Source organism: Carlito syrichta, unplaced genomic scaffold, assembly GCF_000164805.1.
Source record: "Carlito syrichta isolate Samal-C Ts95f unplaced genomic scaffold, Tarsius_syrichta-2.0.1 Scaffold302850, whole genome shotgun sequence".
Taxonomy (NCBI): domain Eukaryota; kingdom Metazoa; phylum Chordata; class Mammalia; order Primates; family Tarsiidae; genus Carlito; species Carlito syrichta.
In genome coordinates, this window is record NW_007246946.1 from 6,711 (window position 1) to 22,077 (window position 15,367).

Below are 15,367 nucleotides of genomic sequence, written 5' to 3' on the forward strand. Positions count from 1 at the left end.
AACATGTAACCCCCTAAAACTCACTATTATACAATGGGATGCTTATGGCATCCAGAAAATATGGAAAAAGGGCAGAGCATGGGGACTCAAACTGTATGTTTCAGGAAGGGACCCTGGAACAAAGTTTGCCATACAAAGAAAAGTTATACCCCATGTCCTTTTCCCCATGGGGCCCAACCGTAATCTCTTTCTGCCAAACCCTCAGGCAAGACCTCAGGCCCTCAAACCCATTCAGAACAAGCCCAGGTCAGTTAATTTAACAACTGTTGCTGCAACCTCAAAGCCTATTGCAACCTTAAAACCTACAAGACCAACTGTTACTCTTCCAATTACCCCACTTGGAAACGAAAATCTTTACCTCCCTATGTTAGCAGCCATCCATAGGCTGGCCATTGCCACCCAACCAAACTTGACCAGGGGCTGCTGGCTGTGCCTAGACCTCAGCCCCCCATATTATGTGGGGGTGGCCGTAAACTCCTCAATAAGTAATACCGGGGGGCACATACAAGTTCTTAATCATACTACTACCCAACTCAGGGGATTATGTCCATGGGGACAGAATCCTGCTCTCACCCTGGGAGATCTCCAAGGGCTTGTCACACTTCATCCTATAACATAGAAAGCTCCCCTTATCGGGAAGCTTGTTTGACTTCTTCCAAAATAAATGCCTCCCAGCTGGGCACTCCTGAAGGCCTTAATATGGTTGTTGCACCCCCCACTGCCTGGTTTGCCTGCACACGGGGTATAACCCCATGTGTCGCTCTAAAGCTCTGAGCTCTGTGTTTTGATGCACATACTGCCCCAGGTGTATATTACTGAAGGGGCCGCAGGATAAAAACAACTTAAATTCCAGAATTTTAAACGAACCAAAAGGGTCCCCATCCTAGTACCTATCCTTATAACATTGGGAATCACAGGATCGGCCGCCATGGGGGGTGCTGCGCTGGCCGTAGGAAATAAAAATCTTAAAAAATTAAGCAGGCATGTTAACGCAAATCTGTCTAACCTTAAAACAAGCATATCCCAATTAAAACGACAAGTAGACTCTTTAGCTAAGGTGGTGCTCCAAAATAGAAGGGGACTAGACCTCCTGCTCACACAAAAAAAAGGGGGGGCTCTGTGCAGCATTTAAAAAAGCCTGTTGCTTTTACACCAACAGGTCCAGAATAATCCAGGAAACACTCGCCCTGGTTAAAGAGAATATTCACCAAAAAGAGTCTAAAAGACAGGCTTCAAAAAACTGGTACCAATCCTTATTTTCCTGGTCCCCTGGTCTCAGCCATTGCCGAACCTCTGCTCTTAATCCGAATATTTGTAACCGTGGGGCCATGCCTAATTCAATGTCTTCTAAATTACATAAGAAACTGGCTAACAACCACAAACCTAATGTTACTAAGAACACAAGTTAAGTCCCTGCACAACGAGTCAATGATTTGACTCTAGGAACAACTCAAAGTGGGGAATGTTGGGAGGTGATGAATTTGTAGGAAATAATGAATTTTATACCCTGTGGCATGTAAACAGTTTTGCATTTATAATCTCCCTATATAATGTACAATGTACTGAATTTGTAACCCCACATGTTAGGTGCTGTGTGCGGTGATGTCGCTCAGTTGGAATGTGCTCCAGGAGGGGTCTCTAGGAGATGTCTTATTTGGACTGGAATGCACATTCAGGAGGGTCTCTAGGAGACACCTTATTTGGAAGGGATCAAGTGGTTATGTTAGATTAGCTAACTTGCTCATTCTGCTTCTGTAAACCCCGCTGGCATTATGTGATTGGTATATTTGAATTTCCCGGCTCGCGAGGTGGGTGGGCTCTGACCTATTTAAAGGCAGCCTCTGCCATAGCTCGGGGCCCTCGCTTTGTCACTGCATGTCTGGCCAGCGGTCCCAGCCGGCTGAACCTTGGCTAATAAACCTCTCCCTTGTTAAATTGTGTGTCGGCGCCGTGAAGTAAACACTCGCACCCCACTCCACTACTTCCACTCCTTCCCTATCACCTACTTCCATGTCTTGCTGAAACGCCCGCTGCTCTCAGCCCCTGGTACCTCCCTTGACTTCACTTCAGCTCTCTCTGACTGGAACATCTTCCCCATCATCTCCCAGTTCCTCCCAGCTCCAGATCAGGGAAGGCTTTCTGGAGAAGGTAAGCTCAGGGCTCAGTCTGGAGGGATGAGCTGCATCACTGTTTATCTCCCTAACTCCTATTTCTCTCTCCACACTAGTGCACGCCTTCTCCTTAAGAAAGCTTTCGCTGATCGCCTCACCTCACGCTGGTTTAGATGTGCATCAGTTAGCACTCTTTTGTTCTGGTTGTGATGAGTGGTTTTGGTTTGAGGTTGAGATACTTATCAGCAACTGGGTGGTGCACTCAAATTAGATAATTTAGAAGAGTTTACCAAAGGGACTGTTTTCAAAGATGTTAGCAGGGTTTAGGGAAACCAAAAAGAGCTAGTGTTACACATGGGGACAGAGGGCAACCTTAACCACCACAGGCCTGAGATGACAGGAGGAGCAGTTAACAGAACCGGAGATAATGCAGCTGTGTGGAGAGAAGGCAGCAGGTTAGTGTGACTAATGCCATGTGCTAGAATGATATTAAAATAATAATGCTCATTTAATGTTAATATTTTAAATGAACACTTTTAGCTGATGTTTTTAACATGTTTATACATATTTTGCATCTAAAAGGTATTAAAGTTTTAGTTTCACTGATTATTTTATATGAATTTTAATACTTAATAAAAAACCAGTATTAGTGATAGCATTTCAACATCGCACAAAATACTCAAAGTATTATTTTGTTCTAATATTGAAAGTCTACACTCTTTTGGTTGTAAGTGATAGGAAAACCAGCCCAAACCAGCTGAAGCAAAAAGGGAATCTGTTACTTCACATGTGTAGAAATTCCAGGGCGTGGGCTAACTTCAGACCTGGCTTGGTGCAAGGGCTTAAACAATGTCAGCAGGACCTGAGTGGCTCAGTCTTTCAGCCTGACTCAGTTCTCCTCATTGGGTCACTTTTATTCTCAGTCAGGTCGTCGCTTCAGGGTGCCAGGGGACTGCAGCAGCTCCAGACCTCATACCCATTCAACTCCACATTCAGTAGTGAGGGGCCTCTTTCCCGGAATCCTCTGACGGCCTGCTGCCTCCCACTGGCTCTGGTGGGGTGTCACATCTGTGGCTACAGCAATCCCTGAGTCTTGGGTTGTGAGTCCCAACCGCCCTTGGTGCCTGGAGTGGATTCAGCGTCTCTGAAACATAAAGATTGAAAGGGTAGTTTCCCTAAAGCATAAGAAACTACCCCAAGAAGGGAGTGCTGATACTGGGTGACAAAACAGACACCCTCCTCATATAATGCCCCCTCTGTGCTTCCATGGAATCCTAGACTTCCCTCTTAAATGGCTCCATTCATGCTTTTTTTTTTTTTTTTTTAGCCAGAATCTCACTCTGTCACCCAAGCTGGAGTGCAGTGGCAGGATCAAAGTTCACCACAGCCTCTACCTCCTGGGTTCAGGTGATCCTTCCACCTCAAACTCCCAAGTAGCTGGGATTATAGGTGCACATCACCATGTCTGGCTAATTATTTTATTTTATTTTTATAGAGACAAAGTCTCACTATATTGTCTAGACTGGTCTTAAGCAAGCCTCCCGCCTTGGCCTCCCAAAGTGCTAGGATTACAGGCATGAGCCACTGCACCTGGTTCTTTCATGCTAAAAAAAAAAAACAAAAAAAAAAAAACAGACAATTCCTGGAGAACAGAGACAACTATGTATTCCTAGTTCCTAGCAAATGCCCAGCATTACATAGTTACTCATTAACTGCATAGAGTTAGCATATGTTTAGAAGTTGTAGGTGAGGATGGCTTGCCTAGAGACTCTCTGTCCAACAGTCTGATGGGACAAAGTATTTTAGTTACCTTCTGCGTCTGACTATAGATTTCAGTGTGCCTAGGAATTGCCTGGAAAGCTTTTTTAAAACGGATTTCCTTACTAGGCACAACGGCTCATGCCTGTAATCCTAACACTTTGGGAGACGGAAGCAAGATAATTGCCTGAGCCCATAGACTGGAGACCAGCCTGGGCAACTTGGTGAGATCTCATCTCTACAATAAATCAAAAAATGTGCGGGCATGGTGGCATGCGCCTGTAGTTCCACCTACTTGGAAGGCTGAGGTGGAAGGATTGCCTGAGCCCGGCAGGTCAAGGTTGCAGTAGCCATGACTGTGCCATTGCACTCCAGCCTGGGTTACGGAGTAAGACTCAGACTCAAATAAATAAATAAACAGATTACCCGGCCCAGCCTCCACAGCTTCTGATTCAAGTGTTCTGGGTGGGGCCTCAGAGACTGCATTTCCATCAAGCTTCTAATTGCTGCTGATGCTTCAGGTCCTGGAACACACATTGCATAGCACTGCTCAAGAGGACCTACGAGTGAGACCCTGAGCATCAGGGAAGAGTGTTGTGCTGGCCAAGAGTCAGGCTACCCTTCGTGATGAAACATGTGTATTCAAACGGCGCTCCAGTGACTGCTATATTAACCAAGGTTTTGCAAATGGCTTTGCTCGATGGGGCTCGTAATGAAAGAAGTAGAATTTTCAGAACTATCTGGTAAAAGATTTATTCAATTAAAAGTGATTCAATTTTTAAAGGTATCTGTCCCTTCGTGAAGGCGAAGCCATGCTTTTCTAATTAAAAGCTAATTACTGGCTAATATGCAGGTCTCACTGCTTTGGGCACAATGAGACAGAGGGAGAGGCAGCATCTGGTGGCTGTGCTTCTCCCCATCCCTTGGAGTGCAGGTTGAAGCCTACACCTAGTGTCTCCATTCATTCAACAGGCAGTTTAAGCATTTTAAGAGGAGGATTCAAAGGTTCTGACCACGTCACTCCCCTGCCTGAGACCCTGCAAAGGCTCCCGATTACATTGGACCAAGAACAAAATCTTTAGCATGGCCCATGAGCCCTGATCAGGCTCCTCCCCACCTTTCCAGCCTCATTTCCCAGCACTTGCTCCCTGACTAGGGGTCAGCTGTCCCAGGTTTCTCTTTGTTGGTTCCTCTAACGCAGCGGTCCCCAACCTTTTTGGCCTCAGGGACCAATGTGGTTGGAGACAATATTTCCACCGAGACAGGGGAAGTAGGGAGTGGGGAATTGGGAACGGGGAGCGGGGACGCGAATCAAGCATTAGATTCTCATAAGGATCGGGCAATCTCGATCTCTCGCATGGGCAGTTCACAACAGGGTTCCAGCTCCTGAGAATCTAATGTCTCCGCTGAGCTCACCTCCTGCTATGCGGCCCATTCCTAACTGGCCCCCAGTCTTTTAAGGACTGAATTGTGTCTCCCACCCCCAAAAATGCACAAGTTAAAGTCCTAATCCCTAATGTGACAGCAATTGGAGAAAGGATCTTTAGGACGTAATTAAAGTTAAATGAAGGGGCCTTAATTCAATAGGATTGGTGTCCTTAGAAAAAGAAGAAGAGACACCAGGGTCACTCAGATAAAAGGCCAAGTGAGGACACAGGGAGGAAGCTTCACCAGAAACCAACCCTGCTGCCCCCTTGGTTTTGGACTTCCAGGCTCCAGAACTGTGAGAAAATGAACTTCTCTTGCTTAAGCCACCTCATCTGTGGCATTTTTATATGGCAGCCCTTGTAGACTATCACAAAGTCCTCTTCTGCCTCAAAGCCCTCACACATGCTGTTCCCTCCATCTAAAAGACCCTGCCAACCCTCCTACTCTCAGTCAGACAGACTAATTACTGCTCATCCTTTAGGCCTCAGCTGAAATGTCACCTCCTCAAGTAGACGTTCCCTGATTACTCCTCCCTCAGACTGTTCTTTAGAGAACCCATCAATGAAACAGATTTCAGATTACCAAAACATACCCAAATACAAATGAAAAAAACAAAGCTCATGATCAACACAACATTTTGAATCTGTAGAACAAAGGATGAAGGACTCAACAAATTATGTTGGGATAAACTGGGTCTCTAACTGGAGAAAATAAAAGTTTGGTCACAACCTTATTATTTATACCAAAATTAATTCCTGATGAAAAAAAGATTCAAATGTATAAAATAAAACCACAAAGTTACTGGAAAAGTTTTTACATTCTTGGAATAAGAAAGTCCTTTTTAAAAGTATGATACAAATCCAGAAACTGATATAAAATATTGATTATTTTAACTTTTTAAAAATGTTATTTATGAAAAAATGATAAACAGAGTCACAAGAAGAGTAACAAATTAAGGAAAATATTTGTAACATATTACAAACAAAAGGCTAATTTCTATTAATATGTAAAGAGCTTCCTCAAATCAATAAGATAAACAATCCAATAGGAAAATGTGGAAAAAATAAAATAATAGCCACTGAAATAAAATGGATTTTTAAACACATAAAAAGATTTGCAAATTAAAATGCGATACCATTTCTACCTATTATGTTAGCCAAGTTGATAAAGCTTAATAACAGATTGTTGGCAAGAATGTGAAGAAACTGACACTCTCATTCATATGCACTCTCAATTCATGTGACCTTTACGGAGGAAATAAACCATAATATTTGAAATGTGCAGAGTTTTTAATCCAGTAATTGCTGTTCCAGAAAATTAGCCTATGGATATGCTTGCACATACGTGAAATGACATATGTATAAGAATATTCATTGTGGCATCGTTAAAAACCTAAAAGACTGGAAACAAACTAAATATCCTTCAATATCAGGCTGGTTAAATAAATTGTGTTACAATCCATACAACTGAATATTACACAGCCTTTAATATGAATGAGGAAGCCCCCATGAACTGACGGGAGCATGCTCTAAAATACATTATTGTGTGGAAAAGCAAGCTATTGAAGAGGGTGTCTGCTAGAATGTGTGTTTAAAAATAAAAGAATATGCATGCATATACTTATATGTGCATTGATTAACTTTGGAAGGAAACGTAAGGGACTGGTAACCAAGGCCACCTTCCAGGAAGGGAACTGGGAGGGGCGGGAGACTTCTTTTTCACTGCATAATCCTCTGTAACTTTTGAATTTTGTATGTACTATGTATCAAAATGAATTTTTGATTAAGAATAAATGAATTAAAAGTCATTTCACAGTGGGAAAATACCAACAGGGAAAAAAGTAAAAACAAAATGTTACCAGTGATTGTGTGGCAGTACTTCACTTTTTCTTTGTATTTTTCTATATTTAACTCTATTGCTTTAATAAGCATGTACTGATTTAAAATGGGGGAAAAAATCATTTTTTAAAAGCACCGGCAGAGTCACTAATCAGCATCTTTCCTGTGGAGTCGCATGTGTTCCCAGCTGGAGATGGCATGAAATCCCCCAACCACATCTGTTAATCCTGAGCCATCCCTGTAAAGACCCTCTGAGCCGCTGCATGTGGCTTTAGGGAACCAAGTCATCCCAGCTGCTTCATTGGTCCCACTCCAAGCAGGCTAGGGGCGGGACCTGTGCTTAAATGACAGCAGAGCTCCAACTCCAAGAGGAGGGGAGGAGGCACCGCAGGCCCCTGCAAACTTGGAAAGATCGCAAAAAAGCAGTTAGCATTTGAACAGCGTGTTGGAGTTTGCCAGAAACATCTCAGAAAACATTTTACGTGATTCTCACAACTGCCGTGAAATGTAGCTCTGATGATTTCCCCGGCTACATGTTCTAAGGTCGGGAGTTCTGTCCAGATCTTCTTGTTCTAAATGTTAGGTCCTTTCCACATAATTAAGTTGCTGTGGTGGACACTCACTAAGCTCACCAGAACTGAGGTCTTCTTCCTGGACACACTGCTGGGTAACACCTCCTTGCCTTTCTTGCAATTAAATGTGGTCATTGAATTAATCACGTCTTTTTAAGTCCAATCTGTTTGGCTGTTTGCTTTGTTTTGTTGTTGTTGTTGTTGTTTTCTTTATTTCGATAGCATTGGGGGGTACAAATAGTTTTTGGTTACAATGGTATAGTGGCAAAGAAGTCCGGACTTTAAGTGTATTCACCACTCCTACCTGTGCACATTGTACCTGATAGGTGATTTTTTATTCCTCCACCCTTTCTCCCTCTCCTCTTTCTGAGGCTCCAGTGTCCATTACACCATTCTTTATGCCTTTGCACATCCTTAGTTCAGCTCCCACTTGTAAGTGAGAACATGCTGTGTCTGGTTTTCTGTTCCTGAGTTAGTTCACTTCAGATGATGGTCTCCAATTCCATCCAAATTGCTGCAAAAAACATTATTTCATCCTTTTTGACAGCTGGATAGTATTCCATGGAGTATATATACCACATTTTCATTATACACTGATCAGTTGATGGGCATTTAGGTTGACTCCACATCTTTTCAATTGTGAATTGTGCTGCGATGAACATGTGGGTGCAGGTGTATTTTTTATATAACGGCCTCTGTTCTTTTGGGTAGATGTCTAGTTGTGGAATTGCCGGATCAGATGGTAGATCTACTTTAGTTCTTTCAGAAATCTCTGTACTGACTTTCACAGAAGTTATAGTAATTTACATTCCCATCAGCAGTATATAAACATTCCCTTTTCACCACTCCCACGTTTTGACATCTAGAACCTTGTCAACCTTGGAGTAACTGCCCCTCTCAGGGTCAGCAGATTTCCAGAGATAGTAAATGACTCTCCTGAGAGCACATCTTCTATACGCAAACTAACCAATCCAAAGCTCACACCCTCAACACCTCCTTTGACAACCTGGGACACTATTCCTCAGACCTAATCACCCCAGAGCCAGGGATCCGACAACTAGGGGCAGCCCCCACACCCCAGAGTCCCCCAAAATTATTTAAACTAGCTGATTCTAAACCTGCTTACCCCAGGTTTTTCTGTGGTTCCCTCTACCTCCTAACTGACTACTTCACCGCTCTGACCTTCTTTCTGTGTGGCCCACTGTGGTGTGGTGTACCCCCTCTTGGGAGCTGTCAGTAACTACCTTTTCAGTGGCAGGTGCCTCCTGATCCATTGGCCTTGTCATACCTGGATAATCATAAAACTCACACTTTAATATGGTCTTGAGGCTGAATTTCTAGCCAGTGGAATGTGAGCAGAATTGCAAGATGTCACTTCCAGGGCAAGATGTCACTTTCATAGGGCTGGCCTATGAAAGCCTCCCCATGCAGAATTCTCTCTCTCTCTCTCTCTCCCCCCCACCCCCCTCCCCCCGGCTGGATATAGGGCATCCAGCAGAATATTTGCAGGTCCTAGAGGATGATGGAGCTCCAGAATGAAAGGAGGCTAAGTGCTTGAGTAACCACATGAAAAGTCACCTGCCAAACACCCATACAACACCAACATCTGAGCAAAGAGTGAACTTCCATTGCATTAAGATACTGCACTCGAGTTTCTCTGCTACACCAATGAGACCACCTTGACTTATTCAGTTGCCAAAATGTATCTTTGGTTACTTCCACCTCCTCCCATAGCCCTGCCTGACTCTCAGACTCCTGTCCCCAACTCCTCTCCATTCCCCCCAGGGTCTTGGGGGAATGTTCTAAAGCTCCCTTCAGATAGCCTAAAGTCCCCTAGAAGAGTATCCTGTTATATTAAGTTCAAATTCAACCCTATAAATGTCTCCTAAGCACCTACCATGTGCAGGGCACAGAACAGGATATGAGACCAAAGATCCCAGACCTATGGGAGGGCTGGATAACAGATTCTGAAGGTCAAGAACTGGGCAGGGTCCAGGGATACAAGGAGGAATCAGACAGTATCTTCCATGTTGTATTACAGACTCTCCAATTGCTGGGGATGCAGGTTTCAACATCAAAGTAAAAGAAGAGAAAGGAGGAGAGACAAAATGAGATTGCAATTGACACTCAATAAACCGGGACAAGACTAAGTAAGGGCCCTAACGGGAGACCAGGGAGCATCTTGAGAACCTGGGGCCAAGCAAAAGGGAAGCTTAGGGGCTCTAAAAAGGGTTGGTGAGAACACTGGAGAGGGGCAACACTTGTGTTTTTGAAGAAGACCCTAGAAACACTGGCCTTCTGTCCCTGAGATTAAGCCTCCATTATGGATACCCCAGAAACATCCAGCAGCTCATCCCTCCTCAGTGTCCCTCATCAAATGAAGCAGCATTTGTGTCTACAGCTCTGGTCTTGGGCCTTGGGCCCACTGGACTGATGAATGAACCCAGATCACAGTCACACAGCCCTGGGAGGCACACGTACACTCTCAGCCAAATATGCAGGGCTCACTGTGAGGAGCTGGAGTGGGGGGGGGAGGCAAGCATATATGAGACACTGTCTTAATCAAGCATCACTTGGTTGCAAGAAATAGAAACCTCCCTCAAACTAGCTCAACTAATAGAGGGTTTTATTGAAGGGCTACCAGGGAAACTCAAAGACATATTGAGCAAGAAGTGTAAGTAATTCTTATGGAAGCAGGAAAGTCATCCAGGGCATCTCTGGCCCTCTCTCTCTCTCCTATTTCTGGGTAGTACAATCATGTTTTCAGTTCTCTCTGTGCTGAACTAGGTGCTATGATTCTGGTTTATGCATAACTTGGACTTTCCATGGGCTTCCATGGACCAGGCTGACTCGGCTCTGACTCCACAGGGCCTCCCAACTCAGCCTCTCAGTCCACCAACTCATTCTCTCTGAGTCTTCATTTCAAATTATTGAGAGAATTGATCTGATCAAGAAACTAATCAAATTAGGTCATGTGTCCACTCCCGGTCTAATCAGCATGGAGCTGCCCCTTCCAGCAACTAGGAGCCCTATTGGATAAATAAGTAGAATGTGTAAGCAGAGATGCAAACCCACTCACACAGCCACTGCAGACTGGCCTCGACTCTCTAACAGATCAGTCTGCTGGGAGATCTCGTCTTTCAGTAAACTCTCCAACAAGGAAATGAAAGTAAGGCATCGACCCTATTTTCCAGAGAGAAACAAGCAATGAGTTCAAAGGAGAATGCCCGATGGCAGGTCAGGAACTCAGCTGGATTCCTGCGGGAGCAACTGACCCAGCTTCACACAGACCCATTCTGTATCTCTCACTGGCTGTCCAAGGTTTGTTACACCTGAGTCTGTGACCCAAAACAGGCTTACCACCTTCAGCCTTGTCATCAGAACTTCCTGCTGGACTCTTACGTGAGAAGAATGCCAACTTAGAGGCATCTTCATGACCCAGACCAAAAAGCACCATTCCTGCTCCCTAGGAGCTTACTTGCCAAGACATACTACACTGGTCAAGAAGCACCTGAGAAATCACAATGTGAAAATACAGAATGGAAACAAAATGAGTCCATGGCGGTAGAAGGAGGGCTGGACTACAATTGCAGAGACCTGGTTGCTTATCCTGACCCCAAAACTAGCTCACCAAGTGAAGATGAACAAGTTACTTCCTCTTCCTGAACCTAGATGACCTCAATAGCCTATCCTTCCAGCTCTGACCTTCTTTGGCTGAGGGACATTGTGGACTGAATTAGTGGGGTGGTATGTAAAAGGGAAGATGGTTCATGCTTTCCCTACTTAGAAAAGAGTCTCTGGATGAAGTCAGTTTCTAGAATTGGTTAAAAGAGAGAAGGGAGAGAAGCAGACAACAATGAAAAGAGTTTTCAGGCCTGGGGTGTTGGGAGAAAGGGCTGGGTCACTGTCATAGGACAGGTACATCTGGTTGAACAGCAGATGGGTGTGTTGTTGAAAGATTCTGGTCCTGATGTTGCTTCCTGGTCTTCAGCAAATGTAGGTTGTATATGGAGGAGCTGGAGTAATAGGGGTAGCTGTAAGGTGAAATCCTTGCTTTGTGTAGTCCTTTTTACAGGGTCTCGAGGAGCCTATTGGAGGATTCTTCAGAGCATCCTAGGGTGAGTTAGGAGCATTTCTATCATAAAGCACAGAAACTCCACCCAAATTATCTTATGCCAAATGAGAATTTAGTATCACATATAGCTGAAAAGTTCAGGCATAGTGTTGGTTTCGGTATGGCTGAATACAGGTGCTCAACAAATATCACCAAAGCCTGGTTCTTTGTCTCTAAGGTCTGCTTGCTCTGGATAAGATTCGTTCTTAGAAAGGCTCTCCTGAGGCAGGATGTGTTGGCTCACGCCTATAATTCCAGCACTTTGGGAGGCCAAGGTGAGGATTACCTGAGTCCACAGGTTCAAGACCAGCCTGGGCAACTTGGTGAGACCTCATCTCTACAATAAATCAAAATATTAGCCAAGTGTGATGGAGTGTGCCTGTAGTTCCAGCTACCTGGAAGGTTGAGATGGAAAGATCACCTGAGTCCAGCAGGTCGAGGCTGCAGTGGCCATGAGTGTGCCACTGCATCCAGCCTAGGCAACAGAGTGAGACTCCAACTCAAAAAAAAAAAAAGAAAGGCTCTCCTGATATAACACAAGATGACTTCAGCATCTCTACCACATGCTTCCAGGTTTAAGTCCTACAAGAAAATGTGAGTCTACTTTTCCAGGATACTCAAAAAAAAAAAAAAAATCCCAGAATTGAATCTCATTAACTCTGATTGACCTAACTTGAGTATACACTAGTTCCTAAACTGATCACTACCATCAGGGGAATGAAATACACCGACTGTAGAAGCCTGAGCCTTATGTACCAACCATGGGGCTGGTGGAGGATTCTACTCCACCACATGGGCTGAGAGAGAGGAAGAGGTGAATCCTCAGATGAAAATGGATGCTTTTACCAGAACAATGGAGTAATGGATGTTGGAAAGCAAATAACCCATGATCACAACAGCAAGTTTTCCTAAACTGGGAATATTTCTACTGCAGATGTGGGAAAGACCTCATCACAACTATATGCTGACATATCTTATTCTCTTACCAAGGGATGATTCTTACTCATTATTCTACCCCCCAGAGTGCCTAATATAAGGCCTGCCTGGTACACTGTAAGTGCTTAATATCTGCTTCTTAGATGGAATTGAATATCTGCAGTGGAACTCATCACAATTAGCACTGCATGCAGCATTTTATATAATTTACCAAACACTCATGTATCCATTTTCTAGTTTCATCCTCCCAAAAACCCTGTCAGAATGACATTATTAGCCTCATTTTGAGGATATGAAAACAGAAGATCAGTGACGCTAAGTAACTCAGCAACTGGTAAGTGACCTGCCTGGCTGGTAAGGGTTGGAGCAGAGTCTCAAATCCAGGACTTCTCAGCCTAAAGTATGAGGCTGTTTCCATTGTGCAGCCACCCAGTGGAGAAAGCAAAGGACACCAACACCAGGGTTCAGGTCCCTGCTGCCCTAGCCCAGAGAGATTCAGCCACAGCAAACAACCTCCCACCCACTAAACTGGGCTTCTTTCCTATGGATCTAGAGATATTCCTGTTCCCATGTCATGTGACCTGAGGGCACAGAGCCAGGGGGTAAGAGGGGGCAGGAATGAATGAATGAATCGGTGCATTTAATTTCCCTGCTGACAGAAATGAATACTGAACAGAGCACTGAGGCGCCAAGTGACTTGATTGATCTTCTGCCCATACCTCCAACCCCTGATGCCCTTCAGGCCTCTACTTGAGGCTGGGATCATGGCTGAGCTGAGCCGAGTTCCGAACCCCATTTATTGACATATAAAATCCAAAGGTTTGTTTCCCCAAGGTTCTGCTGAGTCTGCATTTTTAAATAACAACTTCCAGCCCCTGAAAAATATGCCTGTCCATTCAGTTACTGCCTTTGAAAGAACTGATATGTTTTGGAGCATTTGTTTAGTTAATATTTTCAAATTGAATTTGGAATTTTTACAGCATTGCTATTAAATATGTGTCACCTATTTTGAACTGTATATAAAAGTGTTTATAAGAACAGTGTGCATTTTCCAATATTTATTTAATCTTCTAAATTAACCTTTGAATTTCTGCAAAGTGCCTCGTTAAACATGTCACTTCTTTTTCTCTTAACACAGTGCATAAAAACACTCATAAGGATTGCATTGTTTTTGAGCATTTATCCACTTAGTCAAAGATAGCTATGTGGTTGTGTATATTTATTTAATTAATTAAGGATCTTAAATTTCCAAGAAGGGTAAAAATAACTAATCAAATATAAGACTCTGAGAAGCCACAAAGGAACTGTTTATCCAACTTTAGAGAAGCAATAAAATAAACTCTAATACTGATATGAAACAGTCACAAGAAAGCTGGCCAGGGGCCTGAGATGGAGAAAAAAGACTGGAAATTGGGGGAAAGAAAATACTGCAGAACTGCCAAGACAGAGAGATTTCCTGATATTAATCATCAACAAGTGAATAATCAGCATGGTTGAGCCAACAGAGGAACTATGTAACCAATATAAGCATCACAGTGAACACGAACACTGTTCACCTTTCACTTCCCATACTGCCTTCATATTCAAAAGAATAGGTTTCACTGGAAGTGACTTCTCATGCCTGTAGTCCCAATACTTTGGGAGGCCGAGGCAGAAGAGTTGCTTGAACCCGGAGTTTGAGACAGCCTAGACAACATGGCTAGAACTTGTCTCTACAAAAATTAATTTTTAAAAAATTAGCCAGGTGGGGTGGCACATGCCTATAGTCCCAGCTACTTGGGAAGCTGAGGTGGAAGGATCACCTGAAGCCCAGGAGGTCAAGGCTGCAGTGAACAATGATCGTGACACCACACTCCAGCCTGGGTGACAGAGTAAGACTCCAATTCAAACAACCATCAGCAACAACAAAAACAGGTTCCTGGTTTTCTCAGTGATCAGTTACAAGCCCCAGTGTAAAACTTTTGATAGGACTTCAAACCCTAGAGAATGATTCACTCTGTCAAGAGTTCATTCATTGGGCTCATTAAGGGTTATATTTGAGAAGAATAAGGCTAACTGTTCACAATGTAATGGATGCAAAAATACAATTTTACAAATGGCAGGTAAGATCTGTTGGAATGAAGTATGTTGCACTGGGTATAGCCTATTTCCCATCACCTCTGCCCCTGGGGCTGAGCTCTACCTTTTTGTCCTCTGACATCTCAAACAGTGCCTCAGGATCTCACTGGGATTGGAGAAAGGTGGCCTGTCATGATGTCCAGGGCATTGGGGTTACACACTACATTGGACTTGGTAATTTGGACTCTTGGCTGATTAGTTTCTCCAAGTGCATGTGTGTATAAATACACACACACACAACCCTGGCAACCTCGGTTCTTTCATTCTTCCTGGCAGGAATTCCCATCCTGTTTGCTTTCAAGGGAGGGCTTGCTGCAATCCAGAGACAATGGCCGTATCAAAGAGCTTACTTAGTTAGGCCGGCTCAGTGGCTCAGCCTGTAATCCCAGCATTTTGTGAGAGGTGAGCGGATTGCATGAGCCTGCTGGTTCAAAACCAGCCTGGGCAACTTGACAAGACCTCATCTCTACAATAAATCAAAAACCAGGCATG

General features: G+C 43.9%; 1 protein-coding gene across 1 annotated transcript in view; it reads right to left on the bottom strand.

Annotated features, from left to right (window-relative positions):
- Positions 1-2,595: 2,595 nt before the first annotated feature.
- MRPL46 (mitochondrial ribosomal protein L46) overlaps positions 2,596-15,367 on the bottom strand; it is a 38,000-nt gene continuing 25,228 nt past the window's right edge. The window contains exon 4 of the mRNA XM_008057182.2: positions 2,596-3,255. Coding sequence (XP_008055373.1) covers positions 3,104-3,255 — 152 coding nt within the window. The 3' untranslated portion in view covers positions 2,596-3,103. The remainder of the gene's footprint in view (positions 3,256-15,367) is intronic.